Below are 15,245 nucleotides of genomic sequence, written 5' to 3'. Positions count from 1 at the left end.
AATTACATTTTTGCGCAATTCCTATAAAATTGTATTAAAAATAACACAGGACCACAAAATTTTTTTAAAGAAAGTATTGACCGGACTATGTTTTTTATATGTTTTTTGGGTCGCTGAATTCGAATCCGAACTCAGTTTTCCGCCATCACGTCAAGTTTCTTCACAAATTAATAATATTCGAAAAAAACTGACTGTAGACAAGATTTAAATAAAAATAAGCAGAAGATTCTATTAAAAAACAACTTTAAAACACTGAAAAAATATTATATAATGTTAAACAATCAAAGAAACTCGCAAATATTCAAAATTTAAGATGGTCGAACCAATATGGCGTCGATTTTTTTAAAATTCACCCAATTCGCCTGAAACTTGTTACTCGGGGGTTTTCGGGGTCCCTGAATACGAATTTCACCTTAGCTTTCAAAAATTCAAAATCTGAGAAATTTTTAATTAATTCGTTGGCCATATTGGATCCGACATTTTGAATTTTTTAAAATTAAGATGAAATTCGTATTCAGCGACCCCAAAAACCCCCAAGTAACAAGTTTCAAGTAAATCTGAAATATTTTTAAAAATACGCCAGCCATATTGGATCCGCCATTTTGAAGAAACTTGACGTGATGGCGCAAAACTGAGTTCGGATTCGAATTAAGCGACCCAAAAAACATATAAAAAACATGGTCCGGTCAATACTTTCTTAAAAAAAAATTTTGTGGTCCTGTGTAATTGAAATCCTGCGACGAATTTTATTATTTATGAAAATAATTGAATAGTTGCTAAGAATATTATTAAAAATTTTTTAAATAAATGAATTCCTGAGAAGAATTTTATTATTTATGAAAATAATTGAATCATTGCTAAAAATTTTATTACAACGTTTAAAAAGAATTGAATTTCTGTGAAAAATTGTGTTATTTTTGAAAATAATTGAATTCTTTTAAAGAATTTTATAAACATTGTTTTAAATAATTAATTTTTCGAAATATAATAAATTATGTTTGAAAATTTTATGAAAATTATTGAATTACGAAAAGTTTTTAAAAATAATTAAATTTTATTAAAACTTTTGTGAATAATTGAATGTCTGTGTGCCATTTTATTAAATTTTTTTGTAAATAATATTGAATTCTTAAAAAGTAGGTATTTTATTATTTGTGACGCGCTCCCAAGAAAGGCACCTAAGAAGCAGACGAATTATAGGTTGGGTTCGAGTTAGATTTATCTTGATTAAAAGCTCATTTTCAATTATTTGAATTTGAAACCAATATTCATTAAATATTTTGAATATTATAAAGACTTGAAGACCAACAATTTTTAATTATTAATTGATTCTCTTTCTGTATTTTTACTCAAAAAATTTAAAACATAACCTCAAATTTTTTGCTTCTTAGGTACCTTTCTTGGGAACGCGTCACATTTATGAAAATAATTGAATTCTTGCGAACAATTTTTTTAGAATTTCTTAAAATAATTGAAATTTTTGCAAATAGGTAATTGAATGTCTGTGTGGTATTTTATTAAATTTTTCTGAAAATAATTGAATTCCTAAAAATAATTGAAGTTTGGAAAGAATTTTATTAAAATGCATCAAAATAATTAAATTTTCGGGAATAATTTTGTAATTTATCGACAGAATTAAATTCTTTCGAAGAATTATTTATGTAAATAATTGAATTCTTAGGAAGAATTTTATTAAAATCTAAAAGAATAATTGATTTATTTCAATAAAATTGAATTAAAATTTTATTTAAAATAATTGATTTCTTTCGAAAAATTTTAATAAAATATTTGAAAATAATTGAATTTCTTTGAAAAATTGTAATATTTTTGTAAATAATTGAAATTTCCGAATAATTAATTGAAAATAGTATTTAAAATAATTTAAATTCTTTAATGAGTTTTATTACTCATAAAAATAATTGAAATTTTGCTTAGAAATTAGAATGTTATCAAATTTTTTTTTAAAAAATTGAATTCCCATGAAAAAAGTTATTATCAGTAAAAGTAATTGAATTATTGTGAAGACTTGAAATTATTTTGAAAATGCTATTCTGAATTTATTGAATTCCTGTGGAGATTTTATTGTTTATTAAAATAATTGAATTTTGGATGAATTTTATCAATTTTTTAAAAATAATTGAATTCTTTTGCGAAATTTGAAGAAAATACTAGATATTGAAAATAATTGAATTTCGAATATTTTTGAAAATAATTGAATCTTTTTAAAGAATTTGATTATAATTTTGGAGAATAGTTTTTTGATTTCTAGTATTAGCGAATTTAAAGTAGTGGAAATTCTCAAAAAAAAGTACCCTATAATAGTAGCATAACGTAAAAAAAAGTAGTAAATAGTGAAGATTTAAAAATAAAACATTCCGTTCGAATAAAAACGGTTCGAATAAAATTTTTATTCTAAAAGAACTGAACTTTGAAAAAAATATTGAAAACATTTTTAAAGAATTCAGAAATTTATTTGAAGTTTAGATATTAGCGTGAAATAACTGGATTAGTTGCGAAATAGCTGGACACATGTGTGGATCTATATGATTAAAAATAATAAACCTCGAGTAGAATGTAATATTTGTTTGTGATGCTCGTCGTGGTTATTGTATGTGGAAAAGACCCTTCATACCGATAAGAGATTCAGATTTGACGATTAGTAGCATATGGCAGATATCATCGCTCCTCCTGACAGATATCAAACCGAGTTTGCTATACAAATTGTAAATTAATGTGACATCGTACAGGCCCGAATCGTCGCTCGTTTCAACGACAAAGTTTGTCAATATGACACGTGATTGTCTTTCTAATACATTGTTGTTTCCTCTTATTTCCACAATATTTCAAGCCAAGAGATTACTGGACACTTTTTATACGATTTACTTCACCAGACAACAGTCGAAAGTTACTCGAGCAAGAAAAATGAACGAGGATTTTCTATATACGATAGAAAACATGAAAGAAAGTTGAAATTTTTATACACAGGGGGTGATCAAAAATTACGTTGAAAATCTTTTAAGCAATGAAAGTATATTTTATTCATTAAGCTGTTGATGAAACTTTGGAAGATTTTGTCGAATTTAAAATGAAAATTATGAGTGATAATATCTTATTGATATTTTTATCCCTATCATTGAATTGATTGTTTAGAATCATGAAAGAAGCCTATACAGTAAAACAAATGTCTGCTTTATTTGGTTTCACAGAATAAAATTAAAGACTGTAAGCAAAAATGGTGGTGGGTCTGCAAACATTGTACGTGTATTGAGTTGGAGAGAGAACACCACATGAATGTATATATATACATCATATAATGGCGAAAATTGTTTATGAGAGGAAGCTAGCAGAGGGCATTTGTCCGTAGTATGAGGACCACTGCGGGTTCTGAATAACAAACTGGTAGGAAATAACAAACGTGTCGCTACATTGAAACAGCCAGCCGCCGCTCGTATCTCACTGGAGGCTGGAAGGAGGGAGGACTGAGGAAAAGAAGAAGCTGCGGGATGCTTTTTCTCTCGCGAGATCGCCTCCCAAATCTCGCGTGAAAATTACCCTATTGTGTCTGCTCCGGGGCACACTTTGCCACTCTCGTATTTCATCCCTCAGTTACATAATCGGCTTTTTGTTTTACGTTTTTATCCCTCTGCTCTCAAGTTGCTGTGAAGGAAAAACCTACCGGTTCTCAAGGAAAAAGGTGAAGGAGCTGCCGGGTGATAAAGGTTGGGGCTTCCTTCGATCTACTCGATTTGTCCCTCTTCACCCGAGGGATTTCCACCACCCTGCAGTTTATGTCCAACCGCAATCCATCCACACACATTTCGCGTCTTGTAAATAAGGTCTTCCGTGGTCTTCGCTTTACACTCATTATTCTTTTCAGAAGAGTCCGAAAAATTCCAAATTTTAGCAAAAGAGCAAAACTATTGTGTAGATCGAGGGTAAGCAGATACATAGGGACGTAAATAAATATCACTGATGTATGAATCCGAACCCATGTATAGTATCATCAAAATTTGAAACTGGACAATATAGAGATATGTGTGTACACTGCACAATCAGCCAGCTTGGTATTAGCGAGGTTATCGCAGCATTGGGGGAGGCTCGACACAGAGAAAGAGAGACGGGAAAGTGAGAATGACCATATGCTGCTAGTATGTTTAACACTCTCTCTCTCTGTACCTATATATACATATAATAGTCCAGTTCCAGTTCTCAACTCGGGGTCCAGCTTTCAGCTCCTCCTCGCCTCACTCTCTTCATCATCGCCATATGATCGATATATTATTACAGTAAACTCTCTATTTTCCCCTGTCGCAAATCGATACTTTTTTCTATCCGTTGAGTTTGTTCGGCACCACCAATTTGACTGCATTTTTTTCCACTCACTTTTTTTTTCAAAACCTCGTCAAAACCAGTGATCGAGCTTGATAAAACTTTTCACTAAAAACGAGCGGCTTCACTAACCAAATCAACCCATTTAAGAAAAACACTGTCCGAGTGACACTGCACACTTTACAGATATAACAGTAGGTACACTAAAATTAATTTCTTTTAAATATAGGTACAAACCGGGCAAGCATAGTTACAGAGTTAGCATCTTTATGGCCAGAATTGAAAATCGTTCATGGAAAACCCAGACATAGCCAGAGCCAAAGGATGAAAAGTAATAGGGCTGATGGCTTAAAATTTATCCAATTCATAAAGAACAGATATTTGTATTCAGCTATAAAACAATCACCCTATAAAACTATGTCTGGGTTTTATCCGAAAGTAGGCTATTGTAGTTCTAAACTTCCTATAAAAATATTCACACAGAGGATGATCTAAAAAATGTACTAGGTTCATGTGAAGATGAAACTCAAGCTTCAGCTTCATTCGTAGAAGACTCACTTGCCATTGTACATCGTCAATCTGTAAAAATCCGCACGGTGTGAAGCGGTTCGTTGCGTTCCAATTTTTAAAGACAGAGGACTTGGTAGCGTCCTGCTTTTTTTTCAAATGGATAACAATTTATTAGTAAATATAATTTTAAGTAAACTATTAATTATTTAATAATAATAAAATTAATATTTTAATAAAATTAATTTTAATGAATGTAAAGAAACACGTGGTTGCAGGTTTGAACACGGAAAAAAATGGTTAGCCTATTATAACCAGACTGAGTTTGGTTGACTGAATGGAGGTTGTTTGAAACAAGTGAATAGTTGTGTTAACCCAAGAGATTTAGTTTTTAGGACGGAACTTGAATGGTTATATTAGTGTGACTATTGGAACCAAATGTTCGTTTATGACCACCAAACTGTTACTAGCAAAGCAGTTTCTTCTATCCCCACTACTTAAGAAGTGGAACTTAGAAAATTTTTCCACAATTTATTCTTTAAGCAATTTGAACTTAGAAAATTTTTCCACAATTTATTCTTTAAGCAATTTGAACTTAGAAAATTTTTTCACAATTTATTCTTTAAGCAATTTGTACTTAGAAAATTTTCCACAATTTATTCTTTAAGCAATTTGAACTTAGAAAATTTTTCAACAATTTATTTTTTAAGCAATTTGAACTTAGAACTATTTTATAAATTCAAGAATAGAATACCTATATTTAAACCAATAAAATTGTTATTACTATTATTTTTATTTTTAAGGATAAAATGAATTAAAATGTACTCTCAATATATAAAAAATGGTAAATATTTCACTAACTTTAACAAGCGTATATACGTATGTGTATAGCCTGAAAGGTTTTGAAGCTTTGGTAACAAAGAATTTTGAATTAAAAACTGATAAAACAGTATTACATTTTATGAATATATACCTACATATGTATGTATATTTATAATATATAATTTAAAAAAATAAATATATCTATTTATTTTTATATACAGTAATAAACAAAAAAATTTAATTTATATTTTTTTATAACTATAATCTTTTTCCCTCATTGTGTGTCACGTTTTTGGATAGTAACAATGGTTAAACTTTTATGATACTTTTTGGGCTGGTTAACATGGGACCGTTGACATCTGGAAGCAATTTCAGCGCTGTATTTAACGCGCTTGGGACCGGTTGACCGAGCGTAGTTCAAATTTCAGAATTTTTTTTTGCAAGGGTTTTTAGATCTTTGAATTTTTTTAAATATGGAAAAATGAAAATGCAATGTTGTCAAATGCTTTCCTTTTTCAACGTTGTCAAGTCTTTTTCTGATTTTCGGCTATAGGACAAAAGCATTTTCAGTCTTCAGGATTTACTCTTACAGTAATCTTGTTCTTAAAAGTGGAAAGTGTTGTGAGTTTGTGAATTTGTGAAGTGCAATTTCTGGATTAATTTGATATTGCATTTTTTATATTGGAAATAAAAGAATATAAATAATATAATATTTAATATTCTTATATACTATTAAATAAATTTATTATATTCAACTGTAATAATGAGTTACAAACTTTTGCTTTGTGAATGGGGTTTGGAAAAATACATTGAAAAATTTGAAGGTAAGAGATTTTTTCAACAAATTTATAAACAAAAAGTTAAATTTCACATTTTCTTCTTTATCAGAAAGAAGCTTTAATAAGTAAAAAGCTTTTTTCAATAAAATACAATTAGTATACTGGGATATTAGTATAATGTTTAATGCAAGTAGTGTACAAAGGTTTGTCCCAATAAAAAGAAAGTCTTATTGTAAATTAGAATTAGAGTCGAGCGCGCGGACGAACGCTTTAATGTCAGTCTGGGAGCAGTGAGCGCCTCTGCGCCTACCACTGCTACCTGACTGGTATTAGCGCGTGCGTTCGCGCGCTTAGCGAGTTCTTCTTTTGGGCTTCTCAATTAATTAAAATAAATAAATCACTATTTTATAATTATTATAAAAATATTGTTAGAATTACTTCTTCAAAATTATTTTTATCATTTCAATTCAATTAATACTTTTTATTATTTTTAACTAAAATTCTTCTTTAATTAAATTAATTTTAAAAAAGTTCTTTAAGAATTGTCACATCCATGTGTTTATAATTCAATTTTATGGAATTTCGATTATTTGAAAATTTTTTAATTAATTTAATTACGGACCAAAAATAAAAAATTACGGACCATTTACGGATCAATTACCGACAAGAATATAACCAGTCCGAGTCAAATAAAAGAACATTTTAACTTAAAATTACAAATTAAATTTTTAATAACTATAAAACATGAAGATATCAATAACTATAAGTCGAAGACTCGGAGTAATCGTTTCTTCATGTTCTATAATAATTAAAGATGACTGAGATTATAAAATCAATACCAATTCAATTATTATTTTTAAGAATAAAAGAATTAAAGTTTTTCACAAGAATTAATTTTAAATTCAATTATTTCTAAAAATTCATGCTTTTAATATTTAATTATTATCTAAAATCTTTAACTAAAATTCAGTTTTAATTTATTTTTTATTAGAAAGTTTTACTAGAATTCAATTACTTAAAAACAAAAATAAATAATTTATTGAATAATTGAATGTTTCTTAAAATTCAATTCCCTTAAAGAATTTCATCAACAATTTTTTAAATAATTGAATTCTTTCGACGAATTTTAATAATAATAATATAAATAATTTCCGCGATGAGTTTTATTATTTATAAAAATAATTGAATCTCTGTAAAATATATTATTATTTATGAATATAATTGAAGAGTTGGATGCTATAATGTGTTACGCGCCATGGTAAGTGAATGGCGCGTAACACATTATAGCATCCAACCCCTCAACTGAATTATTGTGAATAATTTTATTAAAATTTTATAAATAATATAATCCCTGTATATAATAAAAAAATTTATAAAATTTATAAAAATTTGTAAATAATTGAAATTCTGTGAAATTTAATTAAAAATTAATTAATTAATTAATTTTTGTTTAATTTAATTTAATTTTTAATTAATTTTTTTAATTTAATTTTTATTTTTAATTACCGTCAACCGGGGCTATTTTGTGCACCAAATAGCTTTTTTTTTATTCAAAGATTTATTTAAATTCAGAATTAAGAGAATAAAGAAAATCAACTTTTGATATATGTTGTGGACATCCTTCTGAAGGTTTCCTATAAATTTTGCAAAGAATAAAATTTTTTTGTCTTAGTTATAGTCATTGAAAGTCGTGAACACAATAACTCCCGGGATGGGGCTATTTTGTGCATCGAACTTTGTTTTTCTATAATGTTGCATAAACAATTTTTTTAATCGTTTCTGCTTCATGAAATCTTTTGTGTATATATTTGAGAGTAAATTAAAAAAAGAATGACCTAGTAAAATTTTTTTTGTAGATATATTATACAAAAAATGTAAAGCACTAAAATTTTGCTAAAATCTGGATTTACTAAAAATTAACAATCTTTCTTTAAATTGTATATTACGCAGATAGTAAATAAAATTTTTTTCTTTTAATATATATTTTATAATAATATACTAATATAATTATAAAATGATCGTTTAAACACTTATAAATAACTTTAAAACATCATTTCAATAGGAGCTTTTTTAATGGTTTTGAATGATATTTTTAAAAAACTTGAAATAAATATTTTTAAGGCTAAATAGATAACAATTTAATATCTAATATGATTTTCAAGTTATTTTAAGAGAAACGAGAAAATAGTTTTAAAACTAATTTGAAAAACTTATAAATATTAATTAAAGTTCATTTTTTGAGGTTACGTTGTGCACCGGTAGAGCTTTTAATCGTTTTAATGATTTTAATTAACGTATTTACAGTTTTTTGACAGAAAAGTAAGACAAAAATGTATAAAAATGATAAACAGAATCTTCTTTACTTACTAAATAAAATATTTATGAAAAATATTTTATTTTTTTAAGTGCACAAAATAGCCCCATGGAATCCTGGTTTTTCAGTTTTTTCCACTTTTCTCTTAAAATAATGAATAAAAAGTTAGCGCATTACGTATGTATCATCACAACACAATTGACAACAAATATCTAACACAGTTTATGAGACACATTAAAACTCTAGAAGATCTGGTATAATTTTTCCGAACTTTCAAAATTTTTTAAACAAATTTTCCGTTTTTAGGATTTTTTTACTCTTAATTGCCAAAGAATTAAATAATAACATTTAGTGCTCTCTATTGTTATGTAATCAAACTTTCATTTTACAAAATAGCAGATTAAAATAATTCATTTTAATAATTTTTTTCATTAAAAAACTCGCGTGCACAAAATAGCCCCCGGATGCACAAAATAGCCCCAGTTGACAGTATGTGAAATTTTTTTTTCTTTATGAAAATAATTAAATGTTTACGTAGCATTTTATCAAAAAAAATTTTAAATAATTAAATTCTTTTGAAAAATTTTACTAAAATAGATAGTAAAAATCATTCGTGAAGAAAATTATTACTCTTAATTACTCTTAACAAATAATTGAATTTCTGCAATAATTTGTAAAATTTCCCAAATTAATTTTTTTTTATGTTTTTAACTAAAATTCTTCCTTAAATGCATTATTTTTATAATTTTTGAAAAAGTTCTTTGAAAATTTTCAAATTCATTTGTTTACAATTTAATTTTACACAATTTTAACTATTCGTAAATTCTTCAATTAAGTATATATTACAAAATAAAAACTTTAAATAATTTCAAAAAAAATCCGCAATTAAAATTTACCAAAAAATATTAATTAACAGAATTGTTAGTTAAAAACATGTAAAATTCAGATTTTTAAAGATTTTAATTTGAAACCTTTTCAAAATTTAATTATTTTAACTGATTTTAGAAGAATTTAAATTATTTAAATTTTTCAAAAATCTAAGTTCATTAAAATTTCTAATTAAATTCATGTAAAATATATTACTGTGCTATTACAATATTACAATTTTTAATAAGCGTTTTTTAATTAGATGAAGAAATCGATGATGAATCTTTCCCATTTTTGGAAAAGGAAAAAATTTCTGACTTATTTCCTAAAGTGGGACCTTACTCTAAATTTATAAGGTTATACAATAATTGGATTCACGATAAAGAAAATAATGAACCGGCTTCAACACCTGTATGTACACTACTTAATTTAATAAAAAAAATTATTGTAAAATATTTAAAGATGAAGATAAATAAATCATTACTGTTTTCTAAATTTATTTTTCAAATGATTAAAGGTCAATAATGCATTACAATTAAAAAGTGATATTGAAGGAACCTATGAGATTGGTCCTGATGGACAATTAGAAGAAGTATACAACCCTCAAGATTCAAATTCGGAAAGAAACGAATTGGAAGATTTTACATTAGAAGAGGAAGTGCAAAATACTTTGAAAGCGGAAAAACGTTCTGCAAATGTAACAACGGTTGTTCCTGAAAAAAGAAGAAAAGTTAGTTCCGATTCTACTCATCATTCTATTATTAAAGAGGTAATAATTTTTTTGTTCAGATTAATGTTGTTATTGTCCTATCGTTGTTTATGTTATTGTTTTATGAACATGTAGTAAACATTTTTTATTTTGTTGTAGGGTCCAATCTACGAATGTCTTATTAATAACATTCGTGGGAATTTGGCAATTGCGGAGTATGAATCGAAAGGATTCTTAAGGTCAAGAACACAGCAAATTGTTGCAGAGTGTGTTCTTTCACAGGAATTCAAAGGAGATATTTGGAAACAGTATGTAAAAAATTATTTAAAAAGTAACAAATATTACGTCCATATAACTCTATTTCTTTTTTACAGGATACATCGAGAACAATTTTTGAAACTTTCTGAGGGCATCGAATTGCTTTTTCCTTCTGAAAATAAGGTATATATATTATAGTATTCTTTATTACATCCATATTTAATGACATAAAAATCTCGTCTTATCAACATTTTTTGATTTCAGGAAACATACTATATACCGTATTATAAAAATGAAGCTGGGAAAAAGTATAGTGCTTCTGGAAAACTAGTGGACTTGTTCTATAATATAAGAAAAAGAGCTGTTCGTTCTGGGATTCAATCTTCCAGAAAAAACTCAAGTCAAAAATCTACTGATAATGATGCTCTGACTAATGCCGTTACTCCAGATGCAGATACTTTAAATAAAATTAATTCTCTTTCAATAACATGCATACCATGGCAAGATTGCATTGAAAAGTGGCGAGACACTCACGATTATCGAATGACGGAAATTCGTTCAACTGCAACTGTAACTTCAAAAACGAAAGGAGGAAAAGAGAAGACTACAATTTCTAATAAAGTTACATTCTATATTACAAAGTATAGAGGAATAAAGGAGGCTTTAGGTTACACTTTGGTGAGTGGCAATTGATTTTCAAATTTTCAAAGATATTTAGAATAAGCTTATCGCTTTTACTGATAATTAAAGGATTGTTTTCTCTTTTTCTATTTCATGTAAATAATTTGTAATTCTTTTGACAGCTTGAATTGGATTACTCTATGTTGTACCCAGGAACTGAAGAAAACTTATTGTTTTTATGGCCATCTTTTAAAAGCAAACTTCTCTCGGTATTTCAACGTGATAACAGCAATTTGTTTAAATCAAGCAGTAATGGTTAGTTAAATTTTAAACTAACTTTTACATTAATAAAGATGCAATTTTAACTAATTTGTTATTTTTATAATTTGTAGATGAAATAAGCGATGCTCAATTACTAATGAAATTGTGTATGCTAGTTAAACCAAAATTAATTAATGATGGTGATGAAAGCTGGAAACCCACAAGAGAAGTCATTCAAGAAGGATTTTTGATACATGTGATTGTAAGTAATTAAATTATTTAATTATCAATAGTGTTTAAATTACATTTTAAAATACATATTTCTTTTTTATAGAGTGCTAGTGACATAAAATCGGCCATTAAGAGAGTAAGAGACAGAGCAACAGCAAGAAAAGAGACAACTCAGCCTTTTGCCGTGATTGTAGGAGAAGATTTACACAATATAACTGACTGTTATATCTCAGTAGACAACCTCTTATATAACGTAGATTCCCCTGTAAAAGCCATCGACGTTACATTTAAGATTTTTCAAGCGATTCATGCTCAATATCCCAAGCATGCCGAACCTCTTTGGTTACTTCTTCAAATATGTGTATACGGTATAAAAACAAAGTGGGATAATAGTAAGCATATGCATAGTTTAACTTCCTTGATTAAAGATTTAAAGTGTGTTGATTAAACTAAAAATAAAATGCCTAATTGTTTTCAATGTAACGTTGGATCTTTCTTTCCATCCATTCAAGCTTTATGGATACATTATAAAATAACCCATAACATGTCCACTGCATCATCATTTATGTGTGCTGAACCTGATTGTTTATTTAAAAAAACCTTTTCTTCATGGTCTAGAATCCGAAAACACTACAAGTGTTATCACAAATTTTGTAATAATTTTGTCAATAATCTTCAAATAGAAAATAATGAACCTATTGGAATAGAACTCCCTGTTAATGATATTCAAAATGTCAATCATGAGCAACCAGAACCCATTGACAATGAAATTGATATAGTTAATGATCCAGTTGAGAATGAAAATCAACAGTTATTTCCTCAATTTTTGACACATGAAGCTTCTAAGTTGTTAGCGAAATTTTATAGTCGACCATCTTTTCCTCGAAGTCTGGTACAATTAATGGTTGATAATGTTGGTGATTTTATGAGTAGTTCTCTTCAACAATTTCGAAAGAAATGCGAAATAGTGTTAAACAATTCAACTCTTCAAGAAAACGAAAAAAATGAAATACATAAATTAATAGATGAATTTGATAATCCATTCTCTTCTCTTTCTTCAGAGTACTTAAGACTAAAATATTTTGAGAAATCCGGTCATCTTATTTCTGCAGTTGATTATAAAGTAGGAGAAAGAATTGAATATAAATTTAAAAATGGTAGAATTGTTCGAGAATCAGTAGATTGCATTGCAAAACATATTCCTATGCGATTAATCTTGAAAAAATTTCTAGAACTTCCGGGAAATTTTGAAATAATTTCAAAATATATGAACGAATTAAAACGCTCAGAAACAGAGATATGCAATTTTATTCAGGGAAATTTATGGAAAGAAAAATCGGCTATTTATGAATTAGAAAATAAAATAGTTCTGCCTATATTTTTAGGCATAGATGATTTTGAAATTAATAATCCCTTAGGATCGCACACAGGAGTTAGTGAAGTTGGATCAGTATATCTTTCAATGCCATTCTTACCCCCAGAATTTTATTCTCGATTGGAAAACATTTTTTTAATTGGTTTATATTATTCACGAGACAGACAATTACCAAATGGGAATTACCATATCTTTAAAATTATTGTAGAAGAGTTGAATTTTCTTGCACGAGAAGGGATATTAATTAATACTGCATCCGGTATTCAACGAGTATATTTTCTTCTTGGTTTAATTTTGGGAGATAATAAAGGGTTAAATGAAGTATTAGGGTTTTCTGGAAGCTTCAGTGCCAATTATTTTTGTCGCTTTTGTACAAGACATAAAAGTAATTGTGCAAAAGATATTTCTGAGCAATGTAATTTTTTAAGAAATCCAGTAGATTATGAAAGAGATATTAATAATGGTTTTGACGTTTCTGGTGTTAAAGAAAAATCCATTTGGCTTGATGTAGATCACTTTCATCCTTATAAGAATTTTGCTGTTTGTACCCTACACGATTTTGATGAAGGAATCAGTTCTTATGCAATGCCGCTTATATGTCAGTATTTTATTTTAAAGCAAAAAATTTTCGATCTTGATTTTTTAAATGAGCGAATATTAGGATTTAACTATCAAGTAAACGGATTCTCAAATAAACCCTGCATTATAACAGTAGACAATTTAAAAAATCTTCAATTTCGTATGTCTGGCAACGAAATGAGAACATTCGTTTTATGTTTTCATTTTTTAGTTGGTGATTATGTACCTTTCGACAATGATGTTTGGAAATATTATCTTGTATTGCGTCGATTAATTGAATTTATATCTTGCAGAATTTTTCCAAGAAATCGTGTGCTACAATTTCAAGAATTGATAAAAGAACATAATTACCTTTATCAAAAGCAATTTGGTTCACTAAAACCAAAAATGCATATTTTAAATCATTACTTTAAAATTTTAATTGAATCTGGACCACTCTCTTTTCTTAGTACTATACGTAATGAAGGGAAGCACAAAGAAGTTAAAGACAGTGCATCGGCTACAAGATCAAGAAAAAATGTAACACATACACTTGCTCTTAAACAACAATTACAATTATGTTACCGATTTCTATCTGAAGAAGGTTTAAAAACCGATCTTATGTCTGGGCGCTGTCAAATTCTTTACAATATAATGTTATTAGAAGGTTATCAATATTTTTCAAATACTTTACCTGGCTCTTTCATAAATAATGCGTGCGTAAGTGTAAAGTGGGTTACATTTAATGGTATAACGTATAGAGAAGAAATGTGTATAATTTTAGATTTATGCGATAATGGTATCCTACCAACATTTGGAATTATTAAGAAAATTTTATTTAATTCCAATGCAAATGAAGTATGTTTCATTTGTTTAAAATTATCAAATCTTGGTTTTGACTCAAATATGGGAGCTTATGAAATAGAATACGATTTGCAGTGGCAGTGTTGTTTAATTAATAACTTGTTAAGTCCATTTCCCGCAATAAAAGTAGTATTAAGCAATGGTAAAAAATATGTTGGTCTTCGGTGTTTAGTTTGAGTAATATATGTAATTTATAAATAAAGAGATTTAGAAATGTAAGTTCAGAAAGAATATAAATTGTTGACTTTCACATTTGAAAGTATATTTAAAAAGTTGTAATAAATTATCATTTTAAATTTTAACAATTTTTAATTTTATTCATAAACCACTCTTAATTATCACCCCCCACCCCTCAAATAATATTCAAGAATTTTGGTTTCTTTAAACAAACCGTTTGGTTGGTATAATCTAACGACACACAATACTGCTAACCCAACATACTGTTTAAAGGAACCGAACTCTACTAACCAAGTGAGTTCGGTTACTGTAAACTGTGCATTCGGTCAGTCCATAGTCAACCTACCAGTTCAGTTGACGTAACCGTAGTTTTGTTTCTTATGGCCAAACTCTTTTTTCCGTGAACAGGCCCACGACCACGTGAACGTTCTTTACGTTCATTTCACTCAATTTTTTAATATTTTATAAATAAGCATTAAATATTTACATACATTTTAAATTAAAATTTTTTTTCACAGGATGAATTTAGCAGTGAGAAGGAGGTAGGTCAGGAGGAACAATATCAGTTGCTAT

The 15,245-nt window shown here is 27.7% G+C and overlaps 1 protein-coding gene across 2 annotated transcripts; it reads left to right on the top strand.

The window, feature by feature from the left end:
• Positions 1-6,408: 6,408 nt before the first annotated feature.
• Positions 6,409-15,095, top strand: LOC122505810. Of its 2 annotated transcripts, XM_043617654.1 has the most exons (8): positions 6,409-6,482; positions 9,881-10,029; positions 10,136-10,387; positions 10,487-10,635; positions 10,702-10,768; positions 10,850-11,263; positions 11,389-11,729; positions 11,802-15,095. In XM_043617654.1, the coding sequence occupies exons 1-7, from the start codon at positions 6,422-6,424 to the stop codon at positions 11,524-11,526; spliced, it is 1,230 nt and encodes a 409-aa protein (XP_043473589.1). In that variant the 5' UTR covers positions 6,409-6,421; the 3' UTR covers positions 11,527-11,729; positions 11,802-15,095. The 2 variants fall into 2 exon arrangements, with proteins under 2 accessions (XP_043473589.1, XP_043473588.1); XM_043617653.1 differs by lacking the exons at positions 6,409-6,482; positions 9,881-10,029; positions 10,136-10,387; ... (1 more) ...; positions 10,702-10,768; positions 10,850-11,263 and having other exon boundaries at positions 11,523-11,729.
• Positions 15,096-15,245: the final 150 nt, after the last annotated feature.

The sequence above is a fragment of the Leptopilina heterotoma genome, unplaced genomic scaffold, assembly GCF_015476425.1.
Source record: "Leptopilina heterotoma isolate Lh14 unplaced genomic scaffold, ASM1547642v1 Lhet_370, whole genome shotgun sequence".
Classification (NCBI taxonomy): Eukaryota; Metazoa; Arthropoda; class Insecta; order Hymenoptera; family Figitidae; genus Leptopilina; species Leptopilina heterotoma.
Note: the sequence above shows the minus strand (reverse complement) of the source record. Positions and strands in the feature narration are given on the sequence as shown.

What these genes read in the sequence shown, in the direction of transcription:
- LOC122505810 (XM_043617653.1), top strand. Translation starts at nt 12,159, where the DNA reads ATGCCTAATTGTTTTCAATGTAACGTTGGATCTTTCTTTCCATCCATT.